At 36.5% G+C, this 12,779-nt stretch overlaps 1 protein-coding gene across 15 annotated transcripts in view; it reads right to left on the reverse strand.

The window, feature by feature from the left end:
• The window catches only part of PCDH11X (protocadherin 11 X-linked), a 490,740-nt gene that overhangs the window by 127,626 nt on the left and 350,335 nt on the right, over window positions 1-12,779 (reverse strand). For 12 of the 15 annotated variants that reach the window (XM_083797764.1, XM_083797771.1, XM_083797785.1 and 9 more), the window contains exon 6: window positions 7,892-8,090. In XM_083797764.1, the coding sequence (XP_083653890.1) occupies window positions 7,892-8,090 (199 nt within the window). Of the gene's footprint in view, window positions 1-280; window positions 3,249-7,891; window positions 8,091-12,779 lie in introns of those variants that run through there. The other 3 variants (XM_083797766.1, XR_014572099.1, XM_083797778.1) reach the window with 3 other exon arrangements.

Consider the following 12,779-nt stretch of genomic DNA (forward strand, 5'->3'; position numbering starts at 1 on the left):
AATAACATTAGATGGAATTCACAAACACAGTATTACTGTTTGCCTGAACTACTTCATCCCAGTATGTAGTCTAGAAGATACAACAGAGTGCTGGGGAGGCCATAAAGAGAACAGCTGCAACATAGAAAATTTCCCCATTGATTCTGCGTGAAAGAAAATGATGTATCTAGGAAAATGTGCCTTTATCTTCCTTATCTTCAAAAATCAGAAAATGTACATCAAGGCTTTATGTATATCAGACTATAGTCTGGTATCAATAAGAAAACATCAAAAACTATTTTATAGAGTGCTCCTTATTTACAAGAAGGAAAAGATTTTTAAAATCAGAGTTATAACAATTATAGTGATGTCCTCTTCAGTGTGTGACTGTTAGGGTCAGCTGAGCTGCAGCATCTTTTTGCTTTTGTATTTTTTCATTTCATTCACTTTGTCCATTTTTTTCCCCTTTGTGTCAGCTGCCTTAACGATACTTAAGTCAGGCACTCAGGGATCAAATTACCAAATTATGGAATTGTTTCTGAATATGCAATCTGTATCTCTTCGGTACAAGTAAAAATCCACTTGCAAAAGCCAGTCATCGGCATCATTGTAAATTCACCTCTCCAGTCTGACCTCTTTCCCACTCTCCAATCTCCGGTTATCAAGAATCTAAAGAATAATGGTTTGTTTTATAGGAGGCTTGCTTCATTGCATGTACTTATGAATAGTCAGTAATTTTATTTTATAAACAGATAGCTAAAACATCAGGAAAACCCACACTCTTGTCAGCCACAACTGACGTTCCATACCCTTGTACATAAGCCAAAAAGTTGTATAGTTGGCGTTCTAAAGAAGACATACTTTAAAATGCAGCACACCCTGATTTTGATTTCTGACCATTCCCCATCCTTTAAGTCAAATGGCCACTCAGGGTTTGCCCTCATGGTTTATATACATGCGATTCATGCTAGTGCTCTCAGAAGGTCATCAGAAAAGTCAGCATTTTACAGAGTGGTACAGTACTATAATCAGCCTTTACATTCTCTCACCTACGTACAAGCTAATTTGATTAAAGGTAGAAGATCAATCAAACTCTGTTGCCTCAGAAAGATTAATTACCTCAGCACTTTCAGAATTAATAATTAGCGCACAGCCATGGGGATAGAAAAAACCAATACAGTAGAAGTAGAGGCACCCAATGGGCAGATGTGCTACACTGGGATCTATTCTAGCTCAAGATTTATTATCTTTAATTAATGACAGTGTCTTCCTATTTTTCTCAAATTAGACCTAACTGCTATAGCATGTTTACAATTCAGCAATGACAGAATTAAAATATTACTGTTACATTTCAGCCTTAATGTGGAACTAAAAGCACACAAGAAGAGAACGAAAAAATCGAAAACATAAATAAATAAATAATCACATTGTCTGGCAATCACACCTAGCCCCAGTATCTGGACAGGGAACAAGATACTCGAAATGCTGTAATTTTATTTTTTCTTGTGCCCCAGCATGAGGTCTGAAGTCCAGCTGCCAGAGCAGTGTTATTGATGATGTTTAAAGAGTATATTTCAGCAACTGCAGAGTTTCTGATTATCACACAAGTCAGCATGGTCAAAAATGCAGCCATTTTCTCCAGGGAGAGCGAGCTTCCTATCATTGGCTGTCTTTCGACAGTGTGCAGCATTGACTCTTTCTTCTTTACAATGACATCAATGAGATTTATAGGATCCTGGATGTTACTTAGGCAAACTTCCCCCATGCCTGTGAATGCCAAGGCCAACAGCTTGGCTCCATCGGCCCATGCGGTCAGCAGCAGCAAGGCAAAGCCTCTCAGCCAGGCAATGCCGCGTGGGCACCTGGTGCTGGGGCTGGAAGCAGGGGGGGTAACACCGTACTGAGACTCAGCAAGCTCGCACCGGCAGCTTTTGTACCGTGAACACAGAAAGGCGACTTCCTGGATCACAGGGTACATTTGCTGCTATTACAGTGGGCATTCTGTTTGCCCCCTCAAAAATTTATCAGGCTTCTGTTTAAATTAAGTTAGTATTCTCATTCCCTGCTTCTCTACATACTGTTCTCACGTTTGAAATCTCAGAATTTCTGGCCTCTGCTGGTTTATAGACGACCTATTCATTTGTCCATGAAGCAACTTGGTACTTCATCTTAGCCACCAGAATCTCTCTTCCCTTATTCTTTCATATTACTTGAGAGCAGTTCTAGTCCCCAGCCAGCCTTTAACTTGCAATTTAAAAAAGCCAATATTAATTCTTATTTCTGTGTATAGTCATTCTATTCCCTTGTTATTAATAATATTTCTTTACACCTGTTAATCAAGTGAGTTCTCCTCTCTTTAACTTCTGAAGTCAGTTCTGTTTATAATATTCCAGTTGTGGTATCATCATTGCCTTGTGGGTTGTTTTTTTGTTGTTGTGTGTTTGTTTTGTTTTTGCTTTTTTTCCTCTGTACCAGGAGTAAACCATGATTTTTTCACATCACATTAGGTACTGATGATTTATAGCTTATCTTTGTAATACTCAGGTTTTTTTGCTTTATGTCATTTTCTGCTGGTGATTTATATACTAGTTACATACACCAGTTCCTATGAGAAGGACTTGCAACTATTAGATTTCATCCCACAGCTATTACTCCAAATCCTTAGCAAAATCCAATTCTTCTGTCATACACCTCCTTCTCTGTACTTTCGGTGATGCTTGGCTTTGAGATAGCAGAATATTTCATTGACATGTCCCTACTTTTTAATGTCAAACTCATTAACAAAGATAATGAAGGAGATTTTTCAATTCTTGTATTAATGTGTCTTTTCCTTCTTAATTACTAATGTTCAACCTTAATGTCATAATGATAGTTATTAGGTCTTAAATCTATATAGACTAAAACTACACGTGTTCCCCAATATTAAAAAAGTGTCACTGAAATGAGATAATAGAGCTAATCTTGTAGCATCCTTGGGAAATATACAACACCCTTCATTCTCTTCTTTTTGCATATCTTAGTTTCTTTCTTGTAAACATTTTCCAGTAGTGAAGCCTGGCCAAAGTGTCATTAGTTACTCAGAAGCACTTTTTTTTTCTTGACACCTTGTCTCTTAGAATTACAGAAAAACAAAGGAAACACTACTGGTTTTGATACTCTGGGAGGAAGAGTATCTCCGCTCCTCACATGAAGGCACTGAACCAACTCTGACTTTTATTTCCATTATCGTCATTCTTCATCAGCCTGTCTTCGCTCCCATCATCATCCTCCTTTTCAAAAATTAAAGCAAGGTGAAAGTGTTCTTTTATTTTGGTGGAAGAAATTTATGTTACCTTTAATAATCAACAGATGTCATCTTTGCTGCAAATCTTCTTACATGGCTAAATAACCATAGATTAATGGATAATTCTTAAGACTAATTCTCTTGAAGTTCGATAATCATTTAAAGTGAGCACAAGATTTGCCCTAGCTCCTCATTCACTTACTTGCATGTCCACATGTGGGACTGGGGGATTGATCTGCTTAAATATAACTTTTTTTCTGACCCGAGATCAAGTTGAACTCAGAGTAATTATTCTATTCAGTTCACCAAATAGCTATACAAATGCTTGTGCTACCACAAGAGAAGGTGCAATTGGGATATACAAACAAGAAGTCAAACACACCTCTGGCAAGACCAGCTTGAAGTGACCATTATGTTAAAGTGCACATCAGTTTGCCTTTTAGCCATCCTCTCCTTAGCTCTACATCTTATGATTTTGAATACAACTTTCTTAAGTTATTAGTCCCTTTTTTGTATATTCTCAATTCATCTTCAGTATCCTTATGGAGAGCCCCCTGTCCTTAAGATGTCAGTTTTGTCCTATTCAAAAGCCTGTAATCTCATTAACTAGCCCTTTAATTTTCAACTAGTTTTGTTTATACTTTCTTTTTGCTTACAATTACAATTATGTAATTGCATATTATTTTATATAAACAACTTCTCTCTTTCTTTTTCTTTTCTGTAAACTGCTATCATATATTCCTCTTATTCTGTCCAATTTATTAGCTGAACTGAGTGTCTCATATTCTCCAAATGAAAGTAGGAAAAATAGTTTTATTTTTTACAGAATCACAGAATGGTTGAGCACCTAGAGCATTTTTAGAAGAAAAAAATAGCCAGATTGTTTCGATAAGGCTTTAAAAATATGAGAAGTTTGAAATTTTGTCATTAATATGTTACACATTTATCCATTAACCAAGCAAAACTGCAGTTAATATGCACCTTTTACTTCAAACCCTTCTGTCAATATCACTACCACTAAGTGAGCACCATTGAGAGAGAGTTTGCTGGAGTAGTCTAGCTAAAAAGAATTTGCTAAATTTTGCCTATAGTTGTAGTGTGTTTTGTATTCAAACATAATACGGGGGCGGGGGGAAGGTGGAATGGTCAAAATCATGGGCATGGGGAGTTATTGAAGCATCCTTGTTAGTTTGAGCAGTTTATTAACAGAATATTTTAACACCATACACTTTAGTGCTGTTACTTAAGGACAATATTCTCTACCAACCTACATGCATTTCTATATTACTATTGACTTAGTTTTTATTGGCATCTTTTCCTTAGGAAGCACCTACTATAATGCATGTTACTTCTGTATGCTTTGATGGGGAGGCTACAAAATTAAGAGAAGACAAATCATTTTAAATAGTGTATTTCTAATTTTAATTAGTACAGCTAATTAATTTTAAAGGTGTACTTTGAAATTGCTCATAGTTTTTTAACCACTTTATACTTAGAGCAATTCTTACCCTCTTGCTTCAGTCCTATATTGGATATGAATTTGTAAGGCTTCCTCTCACCAATAGTTCTCAGCTATGGTTATTTTATTTTATTACAATACAGGATCTTTTAAGTGCTTTTTAATAAATGCTTTGCTATTGCTAGGAAATGGATAGTTTCCCAAATAAAATCATTTCCAATAGTAGAGAAACAAATAAAACCAAAGAGCTGTATTCAGGAAAAACAAGAGGGAGAAAACACCTCTGAATATATTCCTGTGTGAGGTGGCATCCATAATCTGCACTCATAAACCACTTAACATCCCAGTATTTTCTGGACATTATGGAAATTGTTTCATCCTAACTGTATCTGTTCTTGGTTGGCAAAGTTGAACTAAATCACCACCAGATGATTAATCAGGCTTAACATTTTAGACAGGTTTCATATTAAGATAGGTCAGATACAAGAGATCTTAAGACAGAATGAAGGCTATGGTTATTCTGCTGTATGAGTTGAGGTATTTACTCATATTATCTGACTGTATATTCTTTTCACACTCCCTGTTTACATTAAAACCATTTTGGTCCATGAAACAAGAATAGAAGTACTTCAAATAGATTATGCCATTCCAAACTAGATTAGAATCATAGAATATCCCAAGTTAGAAGGGACCCACAAGGATCATCAAGTCCTGGAGCCTCCTGGCTCCACACAGGACCACCCCAAAATTAGAGAGCATTGTCTGAGAGCATTGTCCAAATGCTTCTTGAACAACGGCAGTCTTGGGGCCATGACCACTTCCCAGGGGAGCCTTTTCCAGCGAATCCTTTCAATGAAGAACATTTTCCTGACATCCAGCCTGAACGTCACATATTGTAGCTTCATGTCGTTCCCATAGCATGTTTTTAAAAACAAACGAACAAACAAAAAAGAACCCTAACAGCATGTTTGTAGTGGAAACTATCAGTTCAGAATGCTTTCCACTATTTCACTGTTGACTAAATTTGCCACACGTGCACAGATGAGTGAAATGAACCTCAGTTTGAACACTTTCATAGATCGTTAAAGAAAATATTTTGGTTGCTTTTACCTAGTAAAAGTTAGTTCATTTTTAGCAGTACGCTGAACATAAATATGCCGCGGGTCTTCCTTTTCTCTTTTACTTAGATGTATGAAAGCACATCATAGATATCTATTTATATCTACTTGTTTTTCTGCCACTAGATGCTGCCATTAATATAAGCATAAAATGCTAAAAAGGACTGCAAACTACACTTTTAATACTGTAGCATCAAGCTATATTGTGTCAATTAAATTGTTTCAAAAGGAAACAAGTTAGAAGGGCAAAGAATCTCCACAAAATGTAAATGCTAATTAAACTGTGATTTCAAGTTTAAAACTGAGCTGTCAGGTAGTTAGACAGGTGATTAAACTTTCTTCAAATTTCACACTTGAAAAGACATCAGGTGCCTGCACAGTGATATGTGTCAATGAGATTCAGATGTTAAAGCTATATTGGTTTTAGGCCAACATTTTAGAAAAGTCATGAGTAATATTTCTCCTACAATTGCAAAAAACGGGTTCAAAAAGCACTGGAAGTCCAAAACCCAAGCCTCTTTTTAAAAAGCAAGACAGCATCCACATGCCTGTTCTAACAATTCCCATGCACCATGCCCTCTGTACAAGAGGGTCCAAATGCTGATTTTATGTACAACCTGCTCACTTCAGTAAAGCATAAATAAGAGTTACAAAGAACAAAAGGAGGACGGAGCTGGAAAGCAAATTCAGATCATGTGTATGCATCGAAAAAGCAGCACATACAATATATACTTGATATGTGCTTTCTTTTGGGGTATATATGTAGCCCTTAAAATCTCATTCTATGAAAAATTCAGCTTGACTGTCTAAAATATTCTTAAGGGTATATTACAGCCCCAAATATATGAACACACACAGAACCAAACAACGAGTTACGTTTTCAACAGAATATTCAAAACTTCTGCTGGTTCTTGCCAGCTGTCTATCAACTCAGAAAAAAATAATAATCTGGAATTACTTCAGGAACCAGTTAACTTTACAAAGTTTTAAAAGTCTAAAACTGAAGATCCCCAGTTAATAGTTCAAGAACTAAAAGAAAAACAGAGAGAGGACCTCATCTTTGCACACAAGGCCCTCGGACTCTAGTCTCAAGCACTACAAGGCAAAGACAGCAGCATGGTTTCCAAAAGCCAAGCTGAATTTATTAAAGGCAGCTCTGAGTCAGAGCTAATGCTCTCTGCTGGATGCTGTATTTGCCAGTGCAGAGATGTAACTACCTTCTCACAGAGCTATTTCAACTGCATTGGACTTACTAATTCATTCTTCATGATATAATAAAGCAGCTGAAATACACCTTTTGGGCCAAGTTTTGCCCAGAACAGATGTATTTCCAAATCACTTATTAGGCCTCTAACAAGGCCTTAGAGGTTTCCACACATTCAGGTGTCTTTTTATCAATGGCACAGTTCAATTTAATCCAGATAAAGAGCCCCTGGGTAATTAACAGTTGCCTGTACAGTGGAGTTTCTAAGTGGCTATCATGTCAAGGCAGAGAAAGCAAAACTAGTATCTATAGTCCTAGCATGGTCCCGAGCTCACCTTGATTTGCCTGTTTTCAATATCATAAAAAGCCAGTGATAACTGCTGAATTAAGTCATATGACATACTTTCTTGAGATAATTACTACATATCACAGTTGCTCTCAAAAGACAAATCAATAAACCCTTATTTCTAAAGACTGTGGTGTCATCCTGAAGTTCTTTGTGTTACACAAACCAGCGTGCACGTTAATGTTGGATACAGAAATATAAAAAAGCATAAACTCCCTAGGAGCAGCATGTATGATTGCAATGGCAATAGTGTTAACCTCATCAGAAAGCTCCCATACGTAAAGCACCTCAGATCTATAAAAATACCAGGTAATCCATAAACTCTTTACAGCTCAAGACTGTTTCATTCCCAATGGACATACTTACTCTGCATTTTTAGAAATGCAGGGCTTTTTTGGCCACATTAAAATCAACATTCAATTATAATCACTGCCTTAAATCATTTAAATATCAGAAAGGGGCTTCTTTTTAATGACCAACACGACCAGAGTTCATCACTTACTGGACTCGGGGTCTGAGTTGCCATCTCCTTCTGTCCGGCTGTTGGGCGATGCTTGCTCATAGTACTCCTCCTGGGGAAAGCCAAGGGGCAGAGGGTGCGATGTACTGGCACCGCTGGTGGGTTCGTGGTCTCCAAGCCCACTGTCACTGCAGCTTTCCTGGGAGCCATCTGGTAGGTGAAATGTGACACGGCGCTGAGGCTACAAGGAAGGAAGAAAATTATATGGTTTCTACTACAGTATCAGTAATTGCTTAATGCAACCAATTTAGGAAATGTATTATTTCAGTTATCTGCTGAAGACACATTATCTACAGTCGTGCACAATTTCAGGCTTTCATGAACAGGCAGCCTGCTTTCAAACCTGCTTCACCTGACAGCACTGCTTTTTTCTACTTTTTAAAAATGTAAGACCTGATGCAAAATGAAAGACACCTCAAACTAAAGAGATTCTGTCAGACTTCACAAGTCTTTGGATGCCTTTTGTATATTGACTTGGAGATTTCAATCACTTTTTGAGGCTCAATTTATTTCACTGCTCAGTTTTATAGTTTTCAAAAGACATTTTCTTTCCTATTAAAAGCTGCTCCACACTTTGGGGCCTAAAAAAATGTGACACACTTCTAATATTGTTGTATTCTTCCAGGTCAGAGAAGGAACAAACAATAATATGCCTTATGTACTGAAAACAATTTTAATAGATTTTGCACATGCATTAAACTAATGAATTGAAAGTAGATTCCACTACTCTGCTTCAGACATTTCATTACAATCCCTTTGATTTCCATTATAACACAGATCTGTGTCTTAACAGTAAAAGACTGGAAGCTGGGAAACAGAGGAAGGAAAGCTGCCACAGTATGGCTATTGGCTTGAAGGAAGGGCCAGGTGAATAAAGGACCCGATGCGTCAGGCACAGGACAACATTTTCATTATTACTGAAAGGTAAATCTGTCACAGTATTTTTATATATAGGAGCAAAGAAATTAGCAGATCTTCTAGTTGTGTCTTGAAAACATGGGACACAAATGTTTAAAAAAAATAAAAAAACTGAAATGTACTTAGCTTAATATTCAAAATTTCATTTGAAAGGCTACGCAAAACTGTCCAGTTCCAGAATTGCTAGGATTAGTAATGCTGGAGAACCATGCAATTATGCAAAAAAAAAGCTCACCTACATATACATATATATACTGTGTTTATAGTACAGCAGATGTTGTCAGATTTGGTCACTATAGGTGATGGTGTTGAATGCCATTCATTGTATGAAGAGTTTGCTAAAAAGTGAATTAAGTTCATCTATTTTTCAAAATTTCTTCCAGTGTGACATTATTACGTATGACCAAAGACAGCTGCTGCACAGTGTGGTACAGCCAAGAAAATGGCAAGATCAACTTTACCTATGTAATTCCTGACAGATGTGAGTCAAAATTGTTCTTAAAAGCTACCAGTAGGAAATTCACTGCTTCTCCAGAAAGTATGTTCTAGTGCTTCACCATTACTAATGGATAGGTTTTCTTTCAATGTCTAACCTGACTCTTGTTACAAAATAAATCACTGCTACAGTCCCATCCATCATGGTCTGGTTATCCCCACTCATCTTTCTGGTATTTGCCACTTCAGTCTATTTCAGAATAAGCAGACATTATTTCTGTCTGTCTTCTGATATTTCTTAGTGCTCTTCCCTGCGCACATGCCCTCACATGCTTCTCTGTGCACTACTCAAAATTTGTTACGGAGATTCAGCTGAGATCTTCAAAGTGCAGAGTAGAGCTGAAGGATCATTTCACATCTCCCACAGGTTTTACTACTGCTTTGTCTTTTTCAGGGAATGTTTTCCTTGCCAACCACTATAATGCCAAGCTCCTTTTCCAATGATCTTTTGGGGGCCACCCTTTCTGGTGTGTGCCATTGATTACTGCAGCCTAAGTGCAGCACCTTGCATTTGTTCTGTCTGGTATTCTGTTTTTCCAGATGATTTCTTCTGTTGATCATCAAGTATAATGCGTTTTCCAGTCCTCCTTTCTGAATCAGCTCTGTACATTTACCAAATTTTCAGTTGTTAGATTCGCCCTCATTTGGCAGTAGTCTAAGAAAAAATTGGACAGATCAAGCCAAGGAATAAGCTGAAGAGCTCTAGAAAAGCGAGTACAGAACTATCCCTCATCACACAGAATGGAAAGGGGCAAGGATATCCGTCCTGGGATTGCAGGAGCAGCCTTAGAGCTCACTGGAAAAAAAAAATTGCAGACAGTGAATAGCTCAGAGCTAAGCAGCACACCACCACCCCCAGTTTTGGTGTCACCAGAAGAATTATTATTTAACCCTACAGCTTGTTGTCTGCAGCCGATCCCACAGCCACAGCAGGGCTCTGTGAAGGGCTGCCCGGGACAGTATTCCTGCTCATCCTGCCACCTATCTGATCCTTCTCCCACCTCAGGTGGCTGGACATACTTGCGGCGTCTCTGCATGGTCCAGAAAGACAGATGGATCCACAGAAATAACTATTATGATTTATCCTATTCTACTTCCTAACTGGCAATTGCCTCTCAGAGCCTTATTTATACCAGCAGTTTCAGTCTACTGTTTCCTGAAAATCTGAAAAAATGAAGTTTAGTGGAGTTGATCCAGCAAAAATATTCCTGCAATATTTCTGATTTGCTCCCTGCATACAAAACCGTACCTGGCCTGCACAGACGTACAGATACTGCATGTAGGAATTGAATATACTATTTCTTTTGTCTTAAATGAGTCTGATATTCACAATATCTACGAGAAATCAACCTTTACTGCATAATCTGTCTGTAAAAACTATGCACATTTTGTGAGTTTTACATTGCCTTGTGCTGTCTTGCATTGCACGTTGCTATTTGGTACCCATGCTAGTGTGTATCTTCTCATCTCCAAGCTACCATTGAATGTTAAGAATAAAATATTCCTAAAATGTTATCAGCCCAAGTGTCAGATTTAGATACCAATATTAGTTTTTGCAAAAGGTTGAGAATGCAATTGTTACTATTATGTACAGTGAGGATTCACTGAGTTTACACACATGAATATTTCTGTTTGTGGTTTGTAGTCAAAATACAGCAAAAACTCTTTAGCAGCTGAAGTAAAGGAGACAAGAAAGTAATGAAGTTGTTTTATAAACTGCCTAGCTCAGTGAGAAGAAAAACAAAATCCATGCCCCCAAAGAAGTTTTAAATCTCAAAAAGTATCCCCCAAATTAACCATAAAATTCTAAATACTTAGTTACATAAATTAAGGTGTTATTAGTAGGAAAGATGAAAAACATATGATTTTAAATAAACTGGAATCAGCTAAAGGCTCATGACTTTTATTTCGATAGTGTCCCTGGATAGGCCACACCTGATAACAGAGTACTGTCAAAAAACAAAAACAAAACACAACAACAACACATCTCTTTCTCTACATAGCAGTGCTACCATTTTCTAAATTCGTGCAGATATCAGACAATGATCTGGAACAAGTCATTCTAATAAAACTTTCCCAAAAGCTGTGACTTATCTTCTGTCACATTTATTTTGGAAATTTCCTCCTTGAGGCATTAAAATTTCAATTTATAAGATTACAAATTATCCTCAGACTCCAGCTGCTTTTCTGTTTATCTCCAAAGAGTTAACACCGATAGTAATAGAATAACATGGATTATGGTTTGTTTTATTTATTTGAATGACAGTATATTTTTTTTTTCAAAAAGAGAAAAATGAAAGAAAAACTCATGTATTCTTAGTGCATTTCAAAAATGCTGATGTAGGTAGGAACTTCTAATACAGACAATGAGACAGATAGGTAAAAAAGAGGGGAAAATTTAAGGAAAAATGTCCAGTATTATACAATAGCTCTGATGTATTTAGCAGTATTAAATTATTTTTTATTGTTCTGAAGAGAATTTTGCTTCCAGAGATGTCATGAACCCAGCCACAAATTCTGTTAGAGGTCTCATATGGTATCCAAAAAAGAAATGCATTTTGTAAAAGCAGTGTGTCTGGAGGGATCAAATTATCTCAGAAGACCTCAAACCTTTTACTCCCATTATTGAAATTTATATGAAGACTGATCAAAGCCCCAAACTATTCTGTGTTCAATCTTTCATTACAATAATTAGGCTGTGGCAGAGGGAATAATAAAAGATGAGCCTAAGTAAATAGCTTTGGATACACTGAAGGGATGATTTCTAGAATTATACACCAGGGGTTAGCCAATTTATAATCAAAAACTGAAAAAAGGTAATAGAAAATGCAGCAGACATAAACTGAAGAACATTAAACTATTAACCTTATTATCTTCATTCACTGAAGCAAATTAATATCTTTTTAAAAGGAGATCGTAAAGAAAAAAATAGTGTTTAATTTATATTGAATTAATTATATTATTTAGAAGATAATTCTGATGTCAAACAGACCTTATTTAGGAGATGCTCTAAAAGAGCATGCAAATAAAACAAAAGGACTACTTCAATATGTTTCTTCACTAGTATGCAGACAGTGAACATAGAACTATTCAAAATATTTTTTAACTTTAAAATCTATTTTCTTAGTTGCTTACGTCTTTCAAATGCTAGGAAAGTATGAAATAAATACCTTAAATAATTTAACAATAACTATCTTCAGCTATGACAAATGCTAATTCTATTCTTAAATAAAATCCCCAATCAAAGTATAACTTCCAGCTCTAAACTATATAGACTTTTTTTATATCACCTTTCGTTCCATAACTACAATCTTTTGTTCCATTTGTTTCGACAGAGATATACAGTGTAAAATTCTCAACAGCTTAAAAGGATCCAACCCCAAGCCCAATAGAAAACAAATCTTTCTGCTGAAACTCAAAAAGAAAAGCCAGTATTTTTATTTTTTTTTCATTCTCT

This window comes from Anser anser (assembly GCF_964211835.1).
Source record: "Anser anser genome assembly, chromosome: 13".
NCBI lineage: Eukaryota > Metazoa > Chordata > Aves > Anseriformes > Anatidae > Anser > Anser anser.